Raw genomic sequence first — 26,051 nt, forward strand, 5'->3', positions numbered from 1 at the left:
GGTGTGGACGTTCAGTGTTTTGGTTTATCAGGTTTTTCAGTATTTCACAATTACTTTTTGGAGTAAGTTCTCACTTCAAGTTCTCATATCAACCAAGATCTGTATGAAAGTTCACCATACAGGTGACAAAAATGTTTAATTTTTGCAGGACAGTACTGCTGATTGTTGAATTATTAGTGAAATTAGTTATTTATAACTCACTTGATAGAATAAAATCATAAAACTGGAGGAGCAGTCTCTCTTGTGTGAATAAAGAAAAAAAGAATAATTACTTGTTATGTTGGTTAAACTACATCCAAATTGCTAACACCACAACACTGAGGTGAATGTAAAATGTAAAAAAAAAAAAAAAGAGAGCGAGCGAGAAGAAAGTTAATGAATCAGCTTTAAGTGATCACTTAGGTCAGTGTCAGTAGGGTCTGAGAAAATGAAAAAAATGTGAGGATATGGAGTGGGAAAGAATTGAGCTTACCAGACTTCTGTAGGTCGTGACACACCTGAATCTTTGACCACACTGTCAAAGACAGATGTGATTAATTAGGTTTGAGCTGGCTTTGGTTGCATGCAGGTAAACATTCAATATGCATATTGTCTGACAACATTTTTTTTTATTTTTAGCTTTTTTCTCCTTTAGTAACTTTTATATGCCAATATCTGTTTATAGAGATGAACAGAAATGTTATCTGGACCAGTCTCAAGATGCTAAATGAACTATAAACAGTGCAAGGCGCACAGAAGAGAAAGTCTTGGCCTGGATATCCGCTGGCTACTCCGGATCTTCCAAAATATTGGCTGTTGTTCCCAGAGGCTTTATCATCATTGGATGATAGCCAGTCGGTCCAGAGATTGATAGGAGTGTAATGCTAAACTGGTGGAGAACTCCAGATCCAGCTCTTGCTCCTCCACAGCTCCACCCTCTCTCCAAATATGGCCACTTTTGGCACCACAAAAAAGCTATGGCAACAGCCGAAATGCCAAACATAAGACTTCAAAACTGCAAACCAATGTGTAAAGTAATGGCTACATTACATATACAGGCTATGGTAGAACTAGCAAATGTTTGGCTTGAAAAGTAACTCACTGTTTATGTTTATCAAAACAGTTTCAGTTGAATACTGTGTCCATCGATTATTCGACTAATTATTTCAGCTGAGAACAATTCTGCCCAGCACAACTACAGACTGATCTGTTGGCCATTTGTTCTCTTCACTGTCGTGTAGCGTTTGGAAATGAATTGTTTTTCCTTGCGAGAAACACAAACAAAGTGTTTGCCAGTCGTGTCACATCAGCAGCCATGATTCCAGCACTGTCGAAGTGAAATCCTACCTCCTCTATAGGTGCTGCTCCTGGTCAAACAGATGTATTTTTGCGCGTGTGTTTATGTGGTGTGTTTTAGAGGGGTGTGTGGAGGAAGAAAAAATCTTGATTTCATTGTATAATGTGGCCATAGAAGGTTTTTAAAAATGTGGCCAGTGAGTGAGGCTAGCTGAATGTCTCTCTTTGGAGTTGTTTCATAGCACAGTGAGTCTGGTAGGCAGGCATGGGAGGCTAATAAAGAGACACAAACATGCACACACTCTGACACACACAGTGCCGTATAAAATTATGTCTCCTCCGGGATTGTTTCACAGTACAGTGAGACATTGGAAAACACTGTGGATTCATTAAACACACACACACACACACACACACACTGTATACGTTGACCATTGCGGGTTGTGTAATACAATAAAAACATGTAGGCACATATGTACTGTACACCCTTATAAAATCAGAAAACTCAAAGACTCAGAAGTCCTGCAAAGACCTTTCGAAGTTAGTGTTTTGTTCGTATTTCACACTGTTATTACTGGGATACATTCAGGCTTATTTTTAGATATTTGTTTCTGTTAGTCATTACATATTTCTTGTAAAAGGAAAAGAAAACACTGGTGATTTCTCTCTAAATGTCTTCCTTATATCACCATCATTCCTTCCATTCTTTCTGTCTGTTTCTCATTTGTCTTGCATTTGATCCGCAGAGCTCTGCTGCAGGTCTGGAAAGTGTGGACAGTCATTTATTTAAGGCTTTCTGACAGAATAGTCCGGATTAGAAAGTGTGAGAGAACAGCTGTTGCACATATGTTGAGTATGTTTTTAAAGCACTGCGGCCAGATTTTAAGAGACATGTTCACATATTTGTACATTACACAACTCTCTCTGTGCGATAACGTCCATGTTGCATTGCCGCTGTCAGCATACATCATAACATACAGCAACAGAGGTGCTTTGAAATGCAGAAGGATCCCTGCAGCCTTTAACTCCATCATTTTCTCTTTGCTTCTCTTTCCGTCTCTCTCCTCCGGAGGGAAATGTTCAGTAATGTATTTCATAATGGACTGTAACCTGCTGGCAGGTCCTCACTGGAAAATACTGTAACTAACACTATTTACAACTTTGATAACGACCCTGCATTAATGTGTGTTTTTCTGTGTCGCAATGTGTCTCCGCATGCACCGTAGGGATATCAGTACTCACACACAGTGTATATAATAGTCCATATATACAGCACAGTGTTCGTGTGTGTGTTTGTGTGTGAAGTTGTGAGTCAGGAAGGTGGTTCAGCGACTCATAAGCACACATATGAAGATGGTCTGGGAAAACTCGTAGTTTGTGTGTGTGTGTGTGTGTGTGTGTGTGTGTGTGTGTTCTGTTTGCAGTAAATAAGGACTCAGAATCAGAAGTGACAGTTCCTTTGATTTACTGTCAGCTTTCATTGTTGCGGCGATGCAGTCTGAAAAGAGCGTTCAATAAGATTTCCTTCCTTCACAAAAACCACCCACATCTAGTTCTTTCATTTGTTTGCCAGGATGCTCAAACACATGAATTTACTGAATAATGAATGTTGGATATATATGTAGAGTTTTATTTTTTCTGCTATATTCAGACATTATCAATGTTTTTTTCACTATCTTTGACAGCCGAGGTTGGCTTTAAGGCTCAGGAAACATGTTAGAGCCGCGTGTCTGTGATAGGTGCACATCTCTTTGTTTGTTCTTTGTTTATCACTTCAGTCACTGTGAATACAACATGCAAGCAATGAAACCGAATCAGTCACTTTATTTGGTGCAGTAAATACAGAATGTAAGCAACAATATATGACATTTTTTAAACAGACAGACTTTGTAAAGGTCTTAACTTCCATCTAACACAGTGTCCTAACAGCAAGCAAGCGCCAGACTATTGCACCATATCAGGTGCATTACATGAAACACTCTCTTTCCACACTGAATCCATTAAATATGGAACTCATGTAAACAAACCACTCAGCTGTGCGCTTAGAGGCGTTAGACCAGAGAGGTAACCACTGAAAAGATGAGTTTTTAATTTATTCGTATGTTTGTATTTGTTAAACAGAAAACACACATTTTGTTTAGTGATTTTAACTGGAAAAGAAAAACAACATAGCCAAAAGCACGTATGTTGTTACAAGGATTCAGCTCCCTGCTGATCTGCCTTTAGCCAGTTGCCACCTTATTTAGGTTTTTGTCGTGAAATGATGTGGTATCATATAGACAACTCCTCATCTCAACCTCATCATAAATATCGACATTATTGCTATTTAAAAAAAACATTTTAAAACGACTCTAATTTGTAAAGACTCATTGCATGTAATTGATTCATTTTTAATGCATTTCACTTTGTAAATACAGATACAAATTTTTGTTATTTGCATAATTTTATCAGCTGTGCTGCTTGGTCTTGAAATTCTGATCATTCATGCATTCTTTTTTTCAAAATCTTTTTTTTCTTTATGAATGATTACAGTTTTGTAATAGGGGAGGTATCTCCATATGCAATTTTTGTCTTTTAACCTCTCCTGCACAGTGTTTTGACTTTTTAATTTTCTTTTTCTGTCTATTTCATCTTTTCAATACGTATGTATGTTCAAATAAAAAATTAAACCGTTCCTATCAGCGCTTTCAACATGAAAGACAGGAATATAACAGGAACAGGGCATAAAACAAAAATGCAGCTCAAAATGCTGCGCTGCCTCGCTCACGCCTGTTCGGACACCCCAACAGAAAACAGTGTAATCAAACTGATTTAGGTGCTGAAGTTCACTCTTGTTGCAACCAGTTAGGCAATGGTTTAAGTCCACTCTTTTACACAGTATATTTATGTATTTCTCACAGTGTTATAGGCCTATGTTGCTATTTCCTCTGTGCTAAATGATCACCAAAGATCACAAAGTGGTCATAAAAGTCATTATCTGTTGTTAGTCAGTTTCATGCTTTGTTAGGTACCAGTGAGTTTGGATAGCAGGAACCCTCAGTATGGTTGCTATGGTTTCGTGCAGTTTAACATTGCTTGCACAGTCAATTTGGGCGATGTTTCTACTAGATGTATTGCAGACGAATCAGAAATTTGTTCATTGTTTTAAAAATTAACATCATTCATACTGATTAGAAAGCCTCCACTTTACACAGTTAGTGTGAAAATGTATGCGATCAGATGACTCTGTATTCTGTCTGAATTAAATGCATGAAGACTAAAAGTCAAGCAAAACCTGAGACAACGTCACATGCACATTTGCGGTTCCTGTGATTGGTAAAGAGAGAATCAGGCTGATGGAGCACAGATAGAGAGTGACAGGACTCTTTTTTTAAAATTCGTGATTGTGAATGTGTTGGCTGATTGATGATAAGCATGGGGTGTGGACAGACCCCACTAGGATTGAATATACTTTGCCAACACACACATACACACACAAACACTAACAGTCCTTCAACAGGCTTCCTCTGCACTTAAATCCTGCAATTCCCAGAGGAGAACTGTGTGTGTGTGTGTGTCTTATCTTAGTGTGTATGTGTCTCCTGGGGGGTCTTGTCTCGTACCCCCCAAATGTGTGTAACTGTTTCGCTCGTCTGCCCTAATTCCAGCACTCACACAGACAGATACGCACACATTAGTCATGGCCACAGTGAAACAAATGTTGCTGTTAAATGTGGGAATCCGATTTGTTCCTCACTCAGTTTTATCAAAGCTGGATTTCGAATCAATTCTCGATACACACTAGAGAAATTAAATCGTTTAACATGCCAGGTCAGAAAATACAGAGAAAGTAGTGGAATTTAACTCAGTTGTTGCAATTTCAGCTTCACAAAATCCTGGCGGGACTATTGAAAGTCATCAGTACATGGAATACTGTTGACCCTGAGATTAAGAGTCCCATGCTCTACCGACTGAGGGAGCAGGGCTATATATGACTGAAAAATTGGGAACTTTTCAGGGCTGCATTAATTCTAATAGACCAAGAACCCTCACCCAGTTGGATTTCTGGATCAACTCCCCCAAAATATTGATGATTTTTTTTTTGTTGCTATCACAGCCTGCTAGTTGACATCCAGCTCACCTGTGTAACACAGTCAGTGTTTTACATTAATATGGCCGGTTTCTATGTTCTCATGATTTTGTAGACATCATGTACATATTCAAGGAAAAAGTTTTCACACAGAAACAAAAGAAGATGTATCTGTATCGCAAAAACTAAAGTAATAAACCTGCAGGTGAAATCCATGTCAGGAGTGGGATTTGAACCCACGCCTCCATTTGGAGACCAGAATTCCCTTTTATTCAGGAAAGGAGTCAATCCTTGAGTCTGGTGCCTTAGACCACTCGGCCATCCTGACACCTGAAGCCTGAAGCCCTGAATTCAGTTTGGAATTCACAAGATAATCATAAACAGATTTATAGACTTTTAGGAGACTTGAAAAATGCAACAACACCCATAAAGTTACTTTATATATCATTATCTGCTTTCAGCACCGCAACACAGTGCACTGATTTGTCCGACACATCCGTGGGGAGGTGATTTGATGAGTGAACGCCTCTTTAAAGTCATTAGTACAAAACACGTTCATGTCAGGTTAAAAAGAAGCAGCTTTCACATCAGTCAACAGGTTAATAAGAGTAAGATCCAGAGTCGTCATTTTCTTTTGTACTTTTTGTGACTTTTTTTTTTTACAACATCCCGTCGTCTGCCATTGCTGCTCTTCCATGTCTATCTTCAGCTCACCTCAGCTTATATGTTTGAATCAGCCCAGCTCTCATGCTTAGTCTCCATTAACTTGTTTGCTGTCCCGCCTAACAGACTTTACGAGTTTCTTGAAGACATAGTCTAAAATCTAAAATCACTCCCCATTTCCTATATAATGCATATTTACTGCTATTTTATATTAGTATCCAATTTGGAATGTCACATACGGACACATAATTGCCAGCCCTACACCTGATGCAAACTGATGATTTATAAGTGTCTGAAATCTCTATTTCCTGCCCTCTAAACTATTTATGGACAGTTTTTAGGAAACAGTGAACAAGTGATTTCAGCCAATCACAGAGCATACAAAGAAGCAGGTGTTTTGCATTAGGGTTAATTAGTTGAGTTTATATAAATGCACCTGTGTTCTTTCATTCTGTTTGATCTTCATGCCTGTGGCTGAAAGCTTCTATTTCATTAAATAGAGTGCACAGAGTTTGTGCATTCATTATAATTAACAATTACCTTAAAATGAAATTACCTAACAGCATACCCTATCCTCACACCACCTCTTTCTCTCTCTGTCACACTCTGGTATGCGTTTCTCTTCTTGTAAAATCTTTCAAACTGTAATCAAGGGCAGTTTTGACTTTTTTTTGTAAACAATAATCATTTTTGTCCCGTCTCACTGCCTTCCTCCTGCAGATTCTCTCTCCTCTCCTGGATCTCAATCAGAATCGCAGTAAACTGAAGCTGTACATCAGTCACCTGACCTCACTGTGTCAGGAGCGAGACCCAATCATACTGCAGGACTTCGCCCCGCCCCCCGCCTATCACCGCTCTGACTCCGCCTCCTGGCAAACACAGCTGCACAGCATGACGCAGGAACAGGTGAGAGCACTTCTGTAATTGTGTATGTGTACTTTTGAAAGATGAGCATAAAAAGATGCAAAGTGAATATAAGTCTGTGTGTGTACGTGCGCACGTGCGTGAATATGGAGTAAAGTGATGACATTTTGGCACTCCCAATTCATCTTTTCCTTAAATCAGCCCCTGATGTGTCATGTGATGACGTGTGTGTTATTGTTCTCGCTGTGTGTGTGTGTGTGTGTGTTTGTGGGGTTCTGTAGCTGTGCGGATATGTGTGTAAAAGTCGGGCACACACTGGCAGATTTTTGGCGCTGCCTTTGACATTATTGAAAAGATTTACTCCAGCGGGTCACCTGACGACAAGCTCCTGGCTGTGGAACAAATACTGTTTCAGACGTTTTATTTTACAGGGAGTAAACTGGGCTTTGGGCTTTTGGCAGCAGGATGAGGGCTGGTTCATGTATGGAGCAGGGAGGGGAGAGAAGAGCATATTTATTTATTTATTTAACTGTCAAAAGAGTTGTCATCTGTGTGCGGGAGGAGAGTGAAGAGAAGGAAAATGAGGATACAGAGAGATGAGGCTTACAGGGAAAGCTAAAGAAAAGTTGGCCCGCTTGCTCGCCTAATGTAGCCCCGTTGTCATCGTAACCAGTTGTGTTTCAGATATTGAATATACTAAAAACTTTGTGGCTGTCTATGCCTTCCCCATGTCTCTTTCTCTCTGTCTTTTTCACCATATTGAAAACATATCAGGCGATACATGGTCCCTACATGTGGTATACATTGAAAAATGGTAACTCTAGACACACACACACTCACTGAGCAGTGTGACAGAGTGTGTGGTTGGGGTACAGCAAGACTAGTTTCCTACAGTCCTCATGAAAGCCCTATTGTGTGTCTTAATGCTGGGAAATGTCTCTGTTTAGCATGAGTGCTTCAGATATGGCACAGCATGCCACGGTGTCACTTTAAATAAACGTTGAAAATGCTGAATTAAGTTGACATTTAATCACTGTGTACATTAAAGGCACAGAGAAATGGTATGGGTGACTTTCACAGACAGACAATTACTGCATGTATTTTTCATCATCGGCCTAAATGCAGAGAGCAATCTGCGGTTCAGAGGCTCCATATTTTTTAAAAGAAAAACTTACTCTAAATTAAAACTAATCATGTGGGCTGCTGTGAAAGCTTATCTAACAAGATTGAATGCTTCTAGACGACCAACTACCCACCACGCAGCATTTAATTTCTACCTTATATTTATAAAAACATTAAAAAATATTGAAAAAATTTAAACCAAGCTGTGCTCGTGGCCACATCCAAGCCAAATTTACAACTGAGGCAAAAAAGATCTTAAAGGACCGTTCTGACCAATTTACCACAAATCACTTACACTTAACTTTACTGCAAAACATTGTCAAGATGTGCCGCAGTGTTTTGAATTGTTAAGTTGCCCTTTGCACATTTGATGCAGGCTTTTAAGTACGATAGTTAATCCCAGAAATATTGCATTTGCTTTTTCTTCAAGTTCACTTAGCATTGCTAGATATGAAGCATTTGAAACATATATACCTAAAGGAAGACATAGCTTGATAGTGTCTTCATATGCATATTTGCCAACCCTCCCAATTTTCCTGTTTTACATTCTCCTCTCCTGGTTTCCTCCCAGGATTCTCCTGTATTTCTCCCAATTTTCACACATTCGTTTTTCTTTTCATTATCATATCCTGTTTCTGGCACAGAATGTATAAGCCCTACGGCAACAGTTAGGGTTGGACTCAAATATTTGGCTATTTGGGTATATATTCGGTTTTCACTTTAGACATTCGGATATTCCTTATTTATTCATTTTTTTGCAGAGGACAAATGTCATTTCAGTGTCTGTGATTGTGCTGCTGCGCCGGTCACACACATAGTGACAGGAATGATCATTTCACCCAACGGTTAACAGGTTTATTGTATTTTAAGAGGACTCGTTGAATTGTTTGGTCAAAGTTGGGTGGGGAAAAAAGGTATTTCATTAAAATGCCAGCAGAGCAGCAAGGATGCTTCTTTTATTCTGAGGTTTTGCCTTTTGGGTGAAAACTCTTTTCTTTCGTTGCGTTCTTTCATCCTCTTCATCACATTTTCTTCCATTTCTACCATCACCCTCTCAACTTCTTTCTTTCTTCAGGCCTTTTTCCCCAAAGGAAGACCATTCCTCTTTCCCGTATTTTTCCTCTAAAGTGCCTCCATCAGCATAAACCTTTTACTCTGCTGCATGTCAGTGGAGGTGTAAGCGAGTGAGTTTTTTTACTGGACCTTTTTTCTCTCTGTTTTTGGTGATATTTTTCCCCTAACAACATCAGAGTTTGAATCTTTCTGCCTCTCTCTGTCCAAACCCGCCCGTACCCAGGCAGTGCCACTCGGCGCCATGTGTCTGCCCTAGACCCCGACCCTGCCTACACACAATCGCAGACACACACTGCTTGTCTTTCATTCGGGGCCGCATTTCTCGTTTTCCTTCATCATGTGTCGCCATCACCCTGGCTGACCCTCCTAACACACACACACAGACTCCCTCCACACTGCCATGTTCCTGTGTGCCAGCCTGTCTTCTCTGTCTTGTGGTTAGTGTGTGTGTGTTTTACAAGCTTCTCCTTGGCTCTGTTAAAATGCGTGGCACTCTGTAAAGCCATTAGGATCATACTAAAATAGCATGTAAAACACACACGGACAGACACACAAACACAGACACATGGAAACCCACAGATTTTATGCCCACACATGCGTTAACATGACAACAATCATGAATGACCACTGGAGGCTCATGTAGTGTAGACAGTAACATGTCCTCTGTTCTCTTAACCCCTTAAAACCTGAGCAGATTGGCTTGATTTCTTTCATAAACATAGAAAGAAGGCAATTTAACAAGAAAAGGCCCTAAAATTAGCAAGAGATTAGTAAACGAAATAAAAGAAAATAAAGGAAAAAAATGAAAATAAGTTTAAAAAAGAATTATAAAAGAATTATAAAAGAATTATAAATATATTTTTCTGGACATTTTTCCTTTTTTTTAATTTCCCCATAGCTAAATTTTAAATAATTTTCTTGCCACCTTTTACTTTTTTTTTTTTTTTTTGCATTTTCCAAACATTTCTTGCCATGTTGCTCATTGCCTTTTTCCCACGTTTTCATAAGAAATCAAGCCAATTTTCTCAGAATTCAGAGGTTTAAATGCTTATGAACGCAGCACAACAAAACTGATGTCGATCCAGGTTCTTAAGGGTTAAACTGGAGCGAGAGCTAACAAAGAATCCTGTTAGAGGAAAGGGTGGTGGGTGAGAACAAGCTGGTCTTCAGAGTTAATCAGCTGGGCACCTCCCAGTACAGATAACTGGTTGCATCAAGGGCTAGAAAACCTTAAGGAGCCTTAGCTTAAATTCAGGTCTTTACTGAATTCCCTGCTGTCTGTGCTGATAAGTTTAACTGCCCTGTAGATAAGATTGAGAGTACAAAAAAAACTTAATATTAGAGAAACAAAATTTCCTATAAAACATCCCAAAATGTATCCATGGAGGGCATTTTTAAGGATCCAATCTATGTGAAGACATCAACAGTAAATAGTTCCCCATAGTTTGTTTTAAAAATGAAATTGGGGATTTTCTTAACAGAGAATGTAACTGAAGAAAAGATTTGCTTCACAATACAATGAAACAAACAAAAACACTCAGTTGTTGTGGCAAAAATAGAAGATATCATCTCAGCACGCCAACCACAGCGCAGCATCAGTCAGCAGATTTTGAACAAAATGGATGTTTTGATCCATCATGTGAAGTGAATCAAGAGCCTTTTATTGAACAATGAAACATTTTGTTAAAGCCATCCTCAATTTTTGTTAATGTTTGTTACATTTAAATGCGATGATCTGGGTTTAGATGCAGTGTTGGATGTTTATTGCATGGATCTTCCAGTTTAGTAATTTTTTCAACCCTCTTCAATCTTCTGAAACATTTTCATTTCTGTAGTTATTGAGATTAGAGAGTTAAAGGAGACTTGCAGTGAAGCAACAGCAGAGCTTTTACCTGAGGGGATGTTTGTAGTGGTGTGGCTCTAAGGATGGCAGTGTGAGTTGATTCACCGCTTTGGTGCAGACTGAAATATCTCAGCAGCTTTCAGATGGATTGTGATACAGACATTTGATCTGGCTTCTGGTCCATAGAGGATGAATCCTCATGACTGTTGATGACTTTTCTTGCACGTGCAAATCAAAGTTGTCACTTAGGCCATGTCCACACGGAGGCGGAACCGATCTATTTCTTTTTCTTTTTAAAAAAGTTTTCCTTAAACACGGAATCGTCTCAAGAAATGTGCGTGTCCACACAAAACCACTGAAACCCCTAGTTGTATATATGCCAGACCTGTAAGTGGCGCTGTAACGCTCCCACAGAAATACACCAAAAACAGAGAATAAGACATGGAGCAAGCGCATAAAACTTGTGCGATGTAAACAAACACACGAAGAAGATCGCAGAGAGTACAAATCAAGCTTCGGGTCACACTTGACTACAAGACGACCAAACTGCAGGAGAATGTTGACTGTAATCCGCCATTGATATGGGTTGTAAACACGGAAACTCAAGAGTGGCGTCTTCAGATTTGTTCACTCTGGGACCCGGTTTCAAAAGTTAGCGCATTTGAGCTCCCAAAACACTGGTTCCGTGTGGACAAAATGTCCATACGATAAAAAACTTGCGGATACACCTAAACCCGCCTTGGTGGGCTTATATTGTGAAATTTAGTTTTACTGTTGTGGAAAACTTTCCACTTGTGTGAGGAGAATTCGGTGACAAGAGAAAATAATCAGAGGCAATATTGATATGCCAATAAATATGTGTCTTTATTTAATTGTGCTAGCATTGAGAGAAGTCTGACACGTACACTCAAGAACAGCAGACAGTTCTTGCGAACAAAGGTTTGCTGTTTATACTTATGACGTAAAAAGGACCCCAAAATGAGGATTTGAAATCAACGCATAAAAATTCCTAAACCTCACAAAAATTTCCGTACATTAATCATTAAGGAACAGCCAATACATTCAGGCTAATCTAAAGTGGTTACACAGCATAAAGATGTGATTACTCAGCTAATATTACACTTCTCTTTGTGGTTTAAGCGAGTGGACAACAGCTTGCAAGTTAGGTTCCCTTTCACAAGAACAAAACCATATTAAGACACAGACACTTTTTTATATGGGCACGCGACACTTATTGTGACGTGTTCACACGAGGTGCCTTTCTCAGATTTTCCCCGGGTTTTTTTTGGGGGGGGGGGTCTAAGGACAGAAAGATGTTGTATGCTGTATGTAATTAATTTATTTATTTTTAGTGTATTTATTTAACCAGGTTGGTCCCATTGAGATTAAGAATCTCTTTTTCAAGGGAGACTTGGCCAAGACGGTCAGCAGTGAAAGCACTCGCCCTGGCTCTTTTTTTGCATAGTTTTGTGCACCTCCAACCTATTGTGAGAGGAAGAGCGAGCCGTTGTTTCGGCTCAATAGACTCCATGAGTGTTGTTATATTTAATGCGTATCTGGAAACTCTTTTGAGCTCCATCCGCCAGAGTTCGCTCCTTTGCCGTATGTTGGGAAGAGGTTTAAAACTGGAACTGCAAAGAAAATAAAATGTGCATGTGTCAGAATCGTGAACCAGCTGATTGATTGTTCTGCAGAACCAAAACTGACCAACTGACATTGTGTCTCTTTTTACCGCATTTAGGCTTTTCTGAGCTGCCAAAGCATTCGACATTTGAATGTCTGATTCGTTTCCTGTGTATCTTCTTGCTGACATTTGCTTGGACTGACCTCAGTGAAGGAACTAGACGAATATTAAATCCAGCACATTTTACATGGCATGCTTTCGACCAAGACTAAAGTATTAAAGCTCGGCAGGGAGCTGTTAGCGGAAGGTAAGCTTTCAGATGATGGATTCGCTGAAGATATTTTGTCGGTCGACTGTTCCTGTGTATTTGTTTCCATGTCTGTCTTTAACCTCGGCTGAACTACAAAAGCAACACTGATTCCAAAAGTGAGGTTTTACTAAAAGAGCTGTTTTCTGTGCCATACTCATAATAATAACCTTTATGGCTCAATGACGTCTCTAATGAGCACTGAAGAGAACTGGCATCGTATTCAACATTCAGACGCACAAACACACACGCGCACGCACACACACACACACACACACACACACACACACAGGAAGTCTCTCTCTCTCTCGCCCCCTCCCTCCCTGGCGCGCTGTATAAAGGTATAAAAAATGGCCTGTTTGTATGCATGTGCATATCTTTAAATCAAACGTTATCAGTACCATTTTTATACTGCTTATGTTCATAGACATAAATGTTCAAAAATTCATGTTCCACTGTGAGTCTATGTCAGTTTGTGTGCATATGTTTGCATGCGTTTGGTATTGTAAAAATCATATTAAGTGTTATTGGCTCATTCTGACATTTTATCGCTGCTCTTATGATTCCAGCATGAATTGTCAGCCCATGACCCTCTATCTGCTAAAGCAAAAAACAGCTCCCAGTGAGTGATTTTCTGTGTTTCTGAGCCAACTCAAGCTGGAGAAACCTCAGTAAAAACTGAGTCCACATATTTACAACTCTACAAGATTGTAATGATGGAAAATGCCACACAATTACAGACTTTAAAGTCATTGTTGTTGCAGTATAATCTCCAAATACAAGAGGGGAATACGCATTTTTTCTTTGGCTTGCTGAACATACGTTTTTTAAAGCTAAACAGTGTATCTGACAGGTTTTCAGGGGCTGGCAGCTGTTTAGTCAACTGAAATGAATCGAATGACTTTGTAACAAACTTCCAATGTTGGAAAACAAAACAAATATGCTGCTGCAGCCCTGGTGGCTTTAATCTCTGCTCTGTGAGTCCTTGCTGATCAAAATGTGATTAAAAAACAGATCTTAAAGCGATCACTGAATTTCTCAAGAGGAGAAAATCAGAGCACGAAACAATCATGTTTATGTATGTGGTCAAAGTTGGATTCTGGTTATTGACAAAGGGAAATCTAACTTAACATTTGGCATAATAACATAGTTAAAATCTTCAAAAACATCTGCAGAGTTAAATACATAAAGCTTGTCTTGCCTTACATATAAAATACAACCTTTTGGGTTTCAAATGCAGGCAATCAATGTTGTTTCAGCTCTGCAGCCTGATGCCCTATAGCTGAGTCATGCCCTCTTCACAGACTGGCAGACGACTAAGGGACTGTGTGTGCGTTAATGTGTCTGTGTGACGAGCCTCCTGGCTTCAAGGTCACTGATTGGGTGAGTTTTGATTGACAGGAGATACAAAAACAGGAAGGGGTGGAGCTGTAATTAAAACATTATAGTTGATAATGCAGAGGGGGACTACAGTATTACAGTCATATTGATAGGCTGAATGTGTGTGGAACATCCCCAGTGATAATAAAGAACGAAAGTTATTATTTTGATTGTCAGTATGTGTAGGTGTGGGTGACAGAAGGTTTCCCAATGATAAAAACACTGGAGTTGCGACTGCTGTGACAGTGTATGTCTCTCTCTTTGCTTGTCTGTCTGATGCTTCTGCCCTTCTGCCTCAGAGTAGTTCACATGTAAGCTGCAAACATAAATCGATTTGAAATCTGTGTAAAAAAAATGTGTTTCTATAAATCTGAAACCGAATCGCCAGGATAAACGTACACTTCTGCACACCTTTGATACCTTAAATTTGCACATTGTTATGTGGTAGATTTGTAATGTGTGGTTAAGTTTAAGCACAGGAAACCCTTTTTTATGTTAAGGAGAAGATCATGTTTTAGCTTAAAATACCTGCTTTTAATGGCACTATCCTTAGCAGAAAGAAACAGACAAGTCCCCACAAAACTACACTGTTTAATAAAAAGCTGCAGGAAAAACAGCGCCGACTCTCTAAAGAAGCAACCAGTTGTTTGTTGGTTTTAAATAGTTGTCGGCAGCTTAGCATGCACGATACAATACACGCTGATATGATATGTATGTAACATATTTGTGGTTTGCAGAAATATACAATGCCAACATTTTCCTCTGGTGTGGTGGCTGAAACCAGGACAAGACATAAATAAGACAATAAGAACTTTACAGCCGGGCGGTAAAAAGAAAAGCAGATTGCATCACTTCGCACCCCTTCACCACATGTTTCAGCTACTCCCTTCAGCCAAACGTTTCAGAGTTCCTCTGGCCAAAAGGAGAACTTACAAGAACTCTTTCATTCCCAGTGCGATATATTTTTGAAACAAGGCAAAATAGTCTCTACTTTTTTAATGTAGCTTTGCACATGTTTTTATTGAGCTATGGAACTTTTGTGCCATTTTATATTTTTGTGAGTCTCATAGGTATGAACGCTTTTTTTTTTCCTTTCATGTTGTTCAAGCCCCTAGGCAATTTTCTGTCACCATATGATAGAAAATGAAGTTTTTCAAATCTTGAAATGAAGGAGCAGAGAGTTTATTTAAACAAAGGAAAGAGATACAGTGAGAGAGATGTTTATGTAAACTGATGTAAATTATAAGAAGTGAAGAGAGGTATAAATGATTGTTTTAGTGTGAAATTCTTTGATATTTTCCCCCCATTTTTTTAATTTGTGCATGAATAGGTTGGCTTTGGGTTTTATACTTGGACTTGACTCAGACTTGATTCATAAAAAGTTATGGCTTGACTTAGACTTGACTGCTTTGAATGGATACTTGACTTGAGACTTGGATGAAAAAATATCCTGGTCAGACTTTGATAAAATCCAACAAATAAAAAATATGTAGATGGTGCCAGGCAAGCCTTGCATGGCCACACAGCTTGAATAATTTTATGATAAGGCCTCTGCACTGAAAGGACTTTCTAGACTCTAGACTCTGCTAGAATAAAAATATCACTTCTTATATAGCTTTACAGGGATAATGCTCAATGCTTTAATTTGCAATTTACTCGAGAAGACATTTGACTTGTGACTTCATTTGGATTTGGCCTCAGAAACCTTAAAAAACCAGTACTCTTTCACCCAACATATTAAATGACATTACATTTATAAAGGTAATGCTTTCATCCAAAGCGACATACAGTAAGTGCATGTTGGGGAAAACCCAAATAGTGCAAAAATCGTACAATCAGCAAATATAAGGATCTACTTCCAGTGCTAGATTTAGAGACAACAGGAGATAGAGAAAAAGGTTGGTTTATCAAGTATTTTTTGTTTTTAATGGGTCCAGCCTGACACAATGATTTGTCAGTCTGTAGCTGAAGGTGTGTGATATTTCTGCTGTCCTGGTGTCACTTGGGAGCTGGTCCAACCACTGTGAAACAAGGACAACAAACGGCCGTGACTTTGTAAAGCGGTAGCTGGGTCTCCTTCATTGCGAGAAAGAGGACGGTCAGAGGTGTACAGTTTGGTCATGTCCAGTACGTGATCAGCCTGAGCCATTCACAGCACGATACGCAAGTACCAGTGTGTTGAATCAGATTCGAGGAGCCACCACGATGCAAAGGAAAAGTGTCTATGTGTGCGAAAGAAATTGTTAAGAGTGGATGGAGTGGAGGGGAGACAGAGGGCGGAGGAGGAGGAGTAGAGGTTTGTCTCGAGCAGAGAGTCAGACCCATCCATTTGTGCTGCGTTGTGGTCTGGGGTCTCTCTTGGCTTTCATTAGGCAGCTCTGCTTCCTGCTCCAAGGATGATTGTTTTCTCTCTAAATATGATGCAGAGGTCCTCGACAACCATTAGACACACACACACACACACACACTGCAAACACACACTCAGACACACATAGACAAAAGGAGAGACAGTCAGACGCACCCACACACATGTGCGACCCTCAGTGCCCATTTCACAGACACACACACACACACACACACACACACACAGGCCTGGTCATTACAGACTAACTGCTGGGTTTTTATGCAGATTTATTGAATCCAGTCTTAATGGCTTCACCAGACGACCTCTTTTTACATGCATTTGTCGTCCGTCTCCCTTGATCTGTCCCTCTGTCTCTAGTTATCACACTGTCCTCCCCCTCCTCTTGATTTCCCTCCTCACTCCCTTTTTTCTTTTCTTTCAAATCTTTCTATTTTTCTCCATCTTTCCTTCGCTGTTGTCACTCACTCTGGATCAATCTGTTCTCTGTCACGCTCATATAACTCCCACTTCTATCACTGCCTTTCTTTTCCATCCTCTACCTCTCTGTCTCTTCGTCCACTGTTGTCTGTAATGGAAAGACAAGCTGGTGATGGTGACAGGTGAAGGCCACAGACTTAAATGAACACACGGAAACAAGCTTTCCACTCTCACACTCTTCTCGTCTCTATCTAAAGCTGTTAAATTTTAGTTTGCAATGGCAGCTTCATGTATGTCTCCTGCATTACTGCTGCAAACGTTTCCTTTGACAAGGTCAAGTTCCCTCTCCCGGACAGCTGTAAAGTCATTGTGATGCATGCACTGGGGTTTGTAGCCAAATATTCAGAATTGCACATGAAATAAGTGGTTGAAGTTGTGTTGGTAGTTGAGGCTTTGTGAAGGGCAGGAGGAGAAAACAGACAAAGAGAATAGGATGGAAATATTATGCAGAAGAAATTCAAAGAAAATGTTGTAAAAGAAGCTGCTTGTGTTAACTGAGGATGTATTGTAGTCGTTTTTTCTTGTTTTTTTGTTCCAGACATTTTATTTTATTTATCCATATTAATGTATTCGAAGATGTATTTTTTAACGATCATGGCGCAGACTGCGGCTCCCTCAACCACAATAACATTAATTATTGATGGGCTGTATAGTTGCTTTATTATGCAAAAAACAATTTTCTTCACCAGTTTGCATTCTGTCTTTTTATTCATTTAAAATGTTATTAAAATGATATACAAGCAGGTGGCTTTGCAGTTTGGCTCGTGTTATGTGCGGGTCATCATAAATGAGCAAATCCGAGGACCCTGTCGATCATCGTGCGGCTGTTGGTGAGCATTTCTTGCCCAAGTTTTTTTGGTGTGTGCCACACTGTTGACCCTTGCCTGCTTTTTTTCTGCCAATTCAGCATGTTAAATCAACAGCAGGGCGAGTGAGTCAAATCTTCTGGTTGGCAGTTCAGCTCAGCACACAAGAAAAGAACGTATGTGCTGGTTGTTTTATGGGATGGCAATACAATTTCAACTATATACATTGTACTATTTCTGTTTTTCCTGGCCATTGTTTTTGGCCAAATAAATCAACAATTAGAGGGAAATTCTATTTTGGTTTGAACAGGTTGATCATTACCTTCTATACCTTTCTTTCCTTCAGTTATGCTCCCAAATTTTATCATTGGCCACAGGCTTTGCAGCTTGGTTTAGATTAAGTCAAACTACTCTTGATATTTATGTGTCTGTAAACTGCATTTTCTTTTATTTTCTCATACAACCTTATATGGGGCCTAAATTTTCTGTGCCATGTTACAATGTTGAACACTCATTAAAACGTGGCCAAAGTTTCAAATAACGAGGTACACATATGTAACAGTAATTCCTGTGAGTGAACTTCTGGTGACATTTTTTTCCTACCTTCTCAACAAGCTGTCGTCAGCTCCTGACATATTTATATGGTTATCTGTTACATTACATACAGTGCTACATGTAGCTACATGCTAATGTAAAGGAAAATATAATCTTAATTGCTAAAGTTTATAATTATTGACCGATTTCTGATCAAATTCAAGGTGGAACATGTCCACGTATGTTTAGGATCTTTTATCAGCGATTTTTCACAATAGAAAGTACCGCCCCTCTCCGTTACAGTCCCCAGCTGCTATGACAGAGCATAAATGCCAGAGCAGACTGGCTTTTTGGGAGCGGGGCTTAAAGAGCGTTTCACACAGAGGGTGAATACAAGAGTTCTAGCTTAGACAGTATGAGAAAAATAGTGTTTTTAAACATTAAAGCATATTAACATATTCTAGTAGAAACCCAAAATACAAGTACGAACCTCAGAATAAGCATACAAGTCCTCTTTAACACCGTGAATCAGTTTCCTTCTAGATTGTCCCACTGGGAGGTTACACCTATACACAGTAAATGCTGGAGTCTGTTTCTGCTGTTTATTTCTGCAGCCATTTAGTGCCGTAAGTCCTGCCTTGTGTTGTTACTCCTAGAGGGGCAGTTTACAGTTTAAGTCTTTTTTTATATGCTCTATAATTCCCCTGTTCTCTGTGAAGGCGTTCCAGTATAGTAACCACACAAGCCCACTTCTATCTGTAGCTTAACTTGCTTTAATAGGCGCTCGAGTAAATGTTGGAGAATTGAACTAATAGTTTTAAATTCCAAGCACTCACGAGCAAGGCACAGGACAGTGGTGAGCTCCCAGATTTCAGTGTTTGATTCTCTATCCCCTCCTAACTAACTGCTCCCAGAGGCTGATCTTGTAATATGAATATGTTCCTACAGTCAATTTGGCTGATTGAATAACCTATTAAAATAAAATAACCAAGTGATGTTGAATGGCCCACGACACACACTTCCCTTTTATTTTTCTTCAGCTGTTAGCGCTAAAGCAGCGCAGTATTTTTCAGTCCTCCAGGAGCAGTTTAAGGTACAAGTCCTCAAGCTCTATTCCCACTGCAGCTTGTTAGTCTGTGTTTTAAGCTGCGCTTCCTGGACTGCAACATGACTGGACTACGACATTCACTCACACATTCGGTCGGGCCCTTTTGGGCTTGGCACAGCGCAGGCAGCCAACTTATAAAGCAGTCTACTTGCAGTGTAAGCCTGTAAGAACCTAATGGTTTAAATAGAGACAGGAAGAGAGACAGGGATTATAATAGCCAATACAGGCCCATTACATTTTATCCCTTTGCTCTCACTCATAATGGTGTTGCAAGAGCACCGCTCAGGGCTGCCGCTGAGGAGTCTGGAGCCTTTTTAAACCTCCCGATCGTATCTTTGCTCATGCAACTTGGTATGCTATTGCTGAGGAATATTAGGTCAAACTTTGCCCTCCAGACTTTTTCTGTGTCCTGACCCTCATCCTCTCCTTCCCCTATGTCTTCCTGCTGCTTTTGTTTAAATAAGAGTCTGTCATAAAGGTTTTTTTTTCTTTTTCGAAACAGTCAACCTTTTCACCTCAGTTATGATTTTTTTTTCCCCTACGCATTTTCCACCAGGCAGTGCAGCTCTGTCACTGTAGTTGTTACACACTTATCTTAAGGCAGTCATGCAGTTATTGAAAAACAGGTTGGAATATATGAAAAATAATAAAACCATTTTTTTCACTATTATCTGAACATGTTATGTTCCAAACTTGGTTGAGACTGGATAAAATGTGTACCCAAAGTGCTGTTTGTTAATGGTGGAAAATGGCCCTACTGTATGAACAGGATAGGAATACAGGAAAAAAGTTGTTTTGCTTTTGCACTGCATTTTAAGACTTGAAGCATACATCACAAAAAGTAACAATTTGCACGTGGTAGCACTGATTACATCCAAAAGTTAAAGGTATTCCATGGTTTCTTAATAAAAAAAATTAAAAAAACTACATTGATGTTGCTGCATATGACATTCATAGCATTAATATAGCATCAAAAAGCTATTTATAGAAAGATATAGTGGAGTAATGGTTTAGACTTCAATTTCCTTTGGGATTAATTAAATTTAATCTAATCTAATGTCTGTGTATAAAAGGCTATAGATGTGTTTGTGTGTCGTATAGAGCTATTTTCAGGTGAAAAGCTGGAAGTAAAACCGTCAAATTGTCATTCCTGGTTCATGATCCAACTTTTTGTGCTTGTTTTCGCCTCTGTGATTCATAAAAGGCAAACCAGGCTCAGTATTTTTGTCAGAATAACTTTTCTTACTTCTAAATAAAACAGAAAGAAATTCTGTAACATTGTCAAGAGTAAGTTAAAGGAGTAACTACATTATTGTTGGAAGTGGGTCAGTGGGCCTCACTGTAAGATCTATGGAGACTTGGGACCAGACCTCATGATTCATTGGACATCATTTCCCCTAAACCAGTCAAAACAGGGTGAAGTTAACTGTTTCAAATACATCGCAGCGAAGAGAACAGAGACAGTTTTCTGATAAAAAGAGACCTCTGGCCTCCGAATCATCTGTAAATGTAAAAACTGTCATGAAGTAAGTTTGTTCGATGTGTGTGTGTGTGTGTGTGTGTGTGCGCGCATCAGGCTGTTGACCTGCTCAGGATGGACTAATGCCCTCCAGTTAGATCGTATATTTGTACCTTTACGCGTCTCTGTCTCTGTTAATCTCTCCGTCTCTATCGCTCTCTGCTGAGTTGTGGTTTCTTCAGAAAACATTAGCATTCCTCTGCAAAGAGGTTCAAGCCCTGCAATGTGTGTTGAGGGGTCAGTGTACAGACATACACACACACACACACACACACACACACACACACACACACACACACCTCATCCTCATTCCCAAGCTGATAACCTGTGTGTGTGTGTGTGTGTGTGTGTGTGTGAGAAAAAGAGAGAGGTTTTGTTGAAGATGATTTTTACTGCAGCCATTAAAGCTCCATTATCGTGATGGATCATTATCTGCCTTATCGGGGGCCAGGAGACACACACAAACACACGCACACACACACACATATCTCATCCTTACCCTCTATCTATCTCTGCTTCCCACAATCCTCTCTGTCACTCAGTAAATCAGAATTTGAGCTTGCAACATGCACTTCAGCGTCACAATGTGTACTCACACACATCTGTCATGTTAAACACCCACAGCCTACACTGATGCAACTTATAAACACACACACACACACACACACACACACACACACACACACTCAAAGCCATGAATCCAGCGACACCAACTCTCTGCCCACTTCTATTATTTCATCTACATTTCTCTGTGACCACACACACACTGTGATCACATGACACGTGATCCATGGGAGTCACAACATCCAAACCTCTACCTCATAACTAGAATCATGCAACATTGTTTAGATTTAATTTCTTCGGGCCATAAATGAGCCGTGAAGCGCACGTAGCAAGAGAGAAGGTTTATTGCTTAGCAGCGTGGGGACGGAGGATTAAATTATGATTACTTTCTGGGGAAACCTGGGTCTTATTTTTCTACTTTTGGCTCCCATTCATATCAGTTATGAGAACATTTTTCCCACCTGGTTAATTGTGGTGATTTAAGGATGTTGCGACTCTGTTCGACACAGCTTTGCAATAAAATTCATTAGGACAAGAAGTCAGCCAGGTTTTAAACATGTCCTCAGTTTAACCGTATTATCTAAAAAAAAAAAAAAAGCCTTTAGGATTTTTTTGCAGAACTGCTTCGTAGTTCAGCCTCTAACGGCACTGTGAGTGCACACATGCAGATTTCAGGTGTAAACTTAGATTTCAAACAAAAGATCCGCCTTTGTTTGATTTTTGATTTTTGATTTGTGATCCTGCATCTGTAGAAGTCCTTTGGATGTGCGTGCCCTTTTACCTTGTTTGTACTCTTGGATTTCACCATCAGATTGGTTGTTTAGATCATCTCATGCTGGGGGTCGGGATCTTTCTGTTGGGGCATATAATGATTGTTATAGATTGTTATAATTTACAAGATGAATAATAGGATATGAACAGTACTTACAACCATTTTTGTACAACTGTGCTACTGTTGTACTTTCTCAGATTTCTGAAGTCATGTCAAGTCATGCAATTCCACGATCTTGTTTTTCCGGGCTTAGAAAAGTCGTGAAAAGTCCTTGAAACTTCTGCAAAAACAATGAAATTGTATTGCATGTAATGATATCGTTGCAGTGATCGTCTTTGGATAACCTGTCACGTAATGTAACTTTATTTTAAATGTATTTTCTTTAGCTGTTGATGTAGCTCTAATATGTTGATGCACGAGGATTTGTTTACCATCACACACGTTTCTTACTTTTCCCTGCGTTCTGTCTCTTCCTCCATGTATGCCAGATAGCTGGAATTACTTTGGACAAGAAAAATAATGTAGAGTCAATCCCAAAGTTTCCATATCTGTGCCCAACTTACACTTTAGCACCACATTTTTTCAATTACGGAGTTGATATATTTAAAGCTTTCAGTGCTGAATTAAGTAAAATATTATAAAAAAAAACACACATAATAATACTACAAGGACACAAGCAGTAATCTAGACAAAAGCCAATATCGCTTATTGATTCCCTTATTAGAGTTGTATCAGTCACAAGCTGATTATTGATTATGCAGGCAGTGTTGTAACTTAATATCATGACAGTATCTCTTATAGTTTGCATCTTCAGCGTATATGATCCTGGCATTAGCGCTGTGTTTGACCCATTTAATCTTGATTTCCAAATACCTTTTTGAAGCATCTCTCCGGTGAAGGTCAAGGCTGTGTGAGGCCCAGAGCAGAAGACAGCAGACACACACTCAACCATTTATCTCTTCTCAATCATCTCACGACCTTATCTTTACTGCTGTGTTTTCTTGGGGGATTGCAACTAAAATGCAGAGTCATTAAGTTGAATTACCTGCAAACACATAGTGACACGTGGAAAATATGTCAAGGAATGGGTATGCTTCACAATTTGAATACTGGCTTGAGGATGGTTGGGCATTGTAGATAATAAAATATTGCAAACACCTACACACTTCAGCATTACACTCTCCTCACTCACTTTATCCATTTTTCTGGCTTTTCCTTTAATTTCCTTGTCTTCATCCTCATCTCTACTCTCTCCTCAATCGTCTTCTTTCTCACTTTTTCCTTCTGTCTCTCAGAAACAGTATTTGCAAATACTGCTAAGCTCTTGTTGCAGTGTACATGCAGAATATGACTGTTATGTGGCTTCATGTTGGCGTACAGTGATAACACAAATATAAGCACCAATACAGACTACAAGGATATTCTAAACAAAAGGCAAGGCGTTAATTATGAAGCACATTTCATACACAGAGGAAAGTTTAAGGTATTGTACAGAGAAATTACTCAAACAACACAATTTGAATTACAAAACCATTAAAATGGAAAAAAAGAGTAAAAAAATACGTAATATCTTGGTGTACCATAACTTAAGATGTTTATGAATATTAATATTCAATATATAAAGCTGTTTTATTGCATGCAAAGTAAGTAATTTGTTTTAAATATTATTCTCTGTATAAGTTTGTTTATATTTTTGTTGCACTTTAAACTACACTGCAGTATTTAGTTCAATAGGCTTTGTTGACATTGCCATATTGATAAATTGATGTATAAATCTTACATGAATTTAAAGGGATATTCCACAGTGTATCCCTTCCATCAAGTTAGGGTATTTTTTTAAGAGGGAGGCTTAAAAAAAAAAAAGATCAAAGTTTACTTTTATTCTTTAGCACGGCCCAAGCCCAAATTTCCCAGAGGGCAACTCAATAATCAGCTTAACTTGCTTTGCCAATGAGTTCAGTTTTGATGCTTTTTTATGCACTCTGGCACTTTATTTAAATTCTGAGTACAAAAAAAAATAATTGTGAACAGACCAAATAACAATGTTTGTTTACAGTAACTTCCCAGGAAAAAAAAAAATAGTTTAAATGTACATTATATTTATATACCACCTTGTCATTAGACAGCCTTTTCAGAGGGGGAACTGAAGCTGTTATCTCAAAGCCACTAGAACAAAAAACGCTGGAATTACTGGTCTACCGCTGCCTTCATTGGTCAGTGTGTAAGGTAAGAAAATATTAGCACTCACTTGATCTGATATTGAATATTTTAGCTGACTAAAATACATTTTGCTAAGGCAGTTCCACATCAGTACGTCGTTTAGCTTCCGAGCTGGTAGATTTGGTTTACCAGCAAAGCAACATAGTACATAAAATAAAAGAAATGTCAGAAAGTGACAACAGAAATAAAAAAGTTACATATGTCAAATTAATTCCCAGCTGTCTACCCAAAGCGATTGTTCTCAGCACGATATCAGTGATTCGGTCCTCTAGAAAATGGTTGGTAGACCACCCAGCACTTTGGCCCATAAGCTGAACATGCCTGCCTAATAAATGTCCACACACATAGTTTTTAACACAGGCCTTCTGCTTACAAATCTGTTATCTCGAACCAAAAGCACTAAATCAAAATTGAAAATCCATAGAAACATTACACAAGGTATTGCCAAAGCAATGTGTGAAAACTGACCTAAACTTCTTTTATATTCACATCACTTTTAAAGAAACAGTTACACACTCTCCAAAAATAATCTAACAACATAATATATGGATAAGGGGCTATATTTATGTGTGATTTATTGGGTACATTTTCATTAATCATTAACAGTATTATTACTCACAGCAGTTTTATACATGAATTAAGCCACTGTAATATAAAATGTCACTGAGATTTGCTGGCTAAGAGATGAGAGCAGAGAGAGGAGGTTGAGACTTAACGAGGAAATATCTTGCCAATATCTGACCCAGGCCTCACACACCACACACACACACCATACACACCCCAACATAAATGTGGGTTTGTGTTACATGACTGTTTGAGAGTTGCTCTTATTGATACAGATGTATTGGTCATTAAGTCTGTTAGGTTTGACGTCTCAGCTCGGCGGCAGCCAAAGAAAATAACATCAGCGCTCTCTCACAGAAATGTTCCACTCTGTACAGGCAGAAAGAACTACATTGTGGTGTTTTCAGATTACAGTCTGATATGCGTGTGTGTGTGTATGTGTGAGTGTGTGTGTGCCACTGAAAACATGCTTCATGATCATCCAGGGGGCTGTGAAAAGACTTTGTCTTTCTGCCTTTGCTTGTGATGTTGAATCGTATCAGTTAAGTCTTTTATCTTTCCTTCATGTCCGTCTTCAGGTTTTTTTCTCATCGTAAAGGAGCAACGTAGTTGAAAGAATCTAAAGATATAGCTCTACTTTTGATGCAATATGCTTATTTTATATCCTCTTGGATGATAAGACACCACACTTGCAAATGTTCATCAAAGGTTAAGTTGTGTCCAGTTGTCAGTTAGCTTAGAATAAAACTGGAAACAGCTAACTGAGCTCTGTTTGAAGGAAGGGCTGCACCCTGAAAGTCAGAGATTTGAATCACCAGTAGGAGACCTCTCAGTCAACTGAGATTGCTTCAAGTTGAGCAGTCTTTTTGCTATTCAGTGTCCGGGGCAATGTGCTCCTGGG

The 26,051-nt window shown here is 39.2% G+C and overlaps 1 protein-coding gene and 1 non-coding gene across 5 annotated transcripts in view; one reads left to right on the forward strand and one right to left on the reverse strand.

The window, feature by feature from the left end:
* Positions 1-26,051, forward strand: part of LOC121961587 (ELKS/Rab6-interacting/CAST family member 1-like) — a 155,864-nt gene that overhangs the window by 127,455 nt on the left and 2,358 nt on the right. For all 4 annotated transcript variants that reach the window (XM_042511643.1, XM_042511644.1, XM_042511645.1 and 1 more), the window contains one exon: positions 6,728-6,913. In XM_042511643.1, coding sequence (XP_042367577.1) covers positions 6,728-6,913 — 186 coding nt within the window. The remainder of the gene's footprint in view (positions 1-6,727; positions 6,914-26,051) is intronic.
* On the reverse strand, positions 5,560-5,672 carry trnal-caa. Its single transcript has 2 exons — positions 5,635-5,672; positions 5,560-5,605 (listed from the first exon to the last, which is right to left on the reverse strand). It is a non-coding gene; the product is annotated as a tRNA-Leu (tRNA).

The sequence above is a fragment of the Plectropomus leopardus genome, chromosome 22 (genome assembly GCF_008729295.1).
Source record: "Plectropomus leopardus isolate mb chromosome 22, YSFRI_Pleo_2.0, whole genome shotgun sequence".
NCBI lineage: Eukaryota > Metazoa > Chordata > Actinopteri > Perciformes > Serranidae > Plectropomus > Plectropomus leopardus.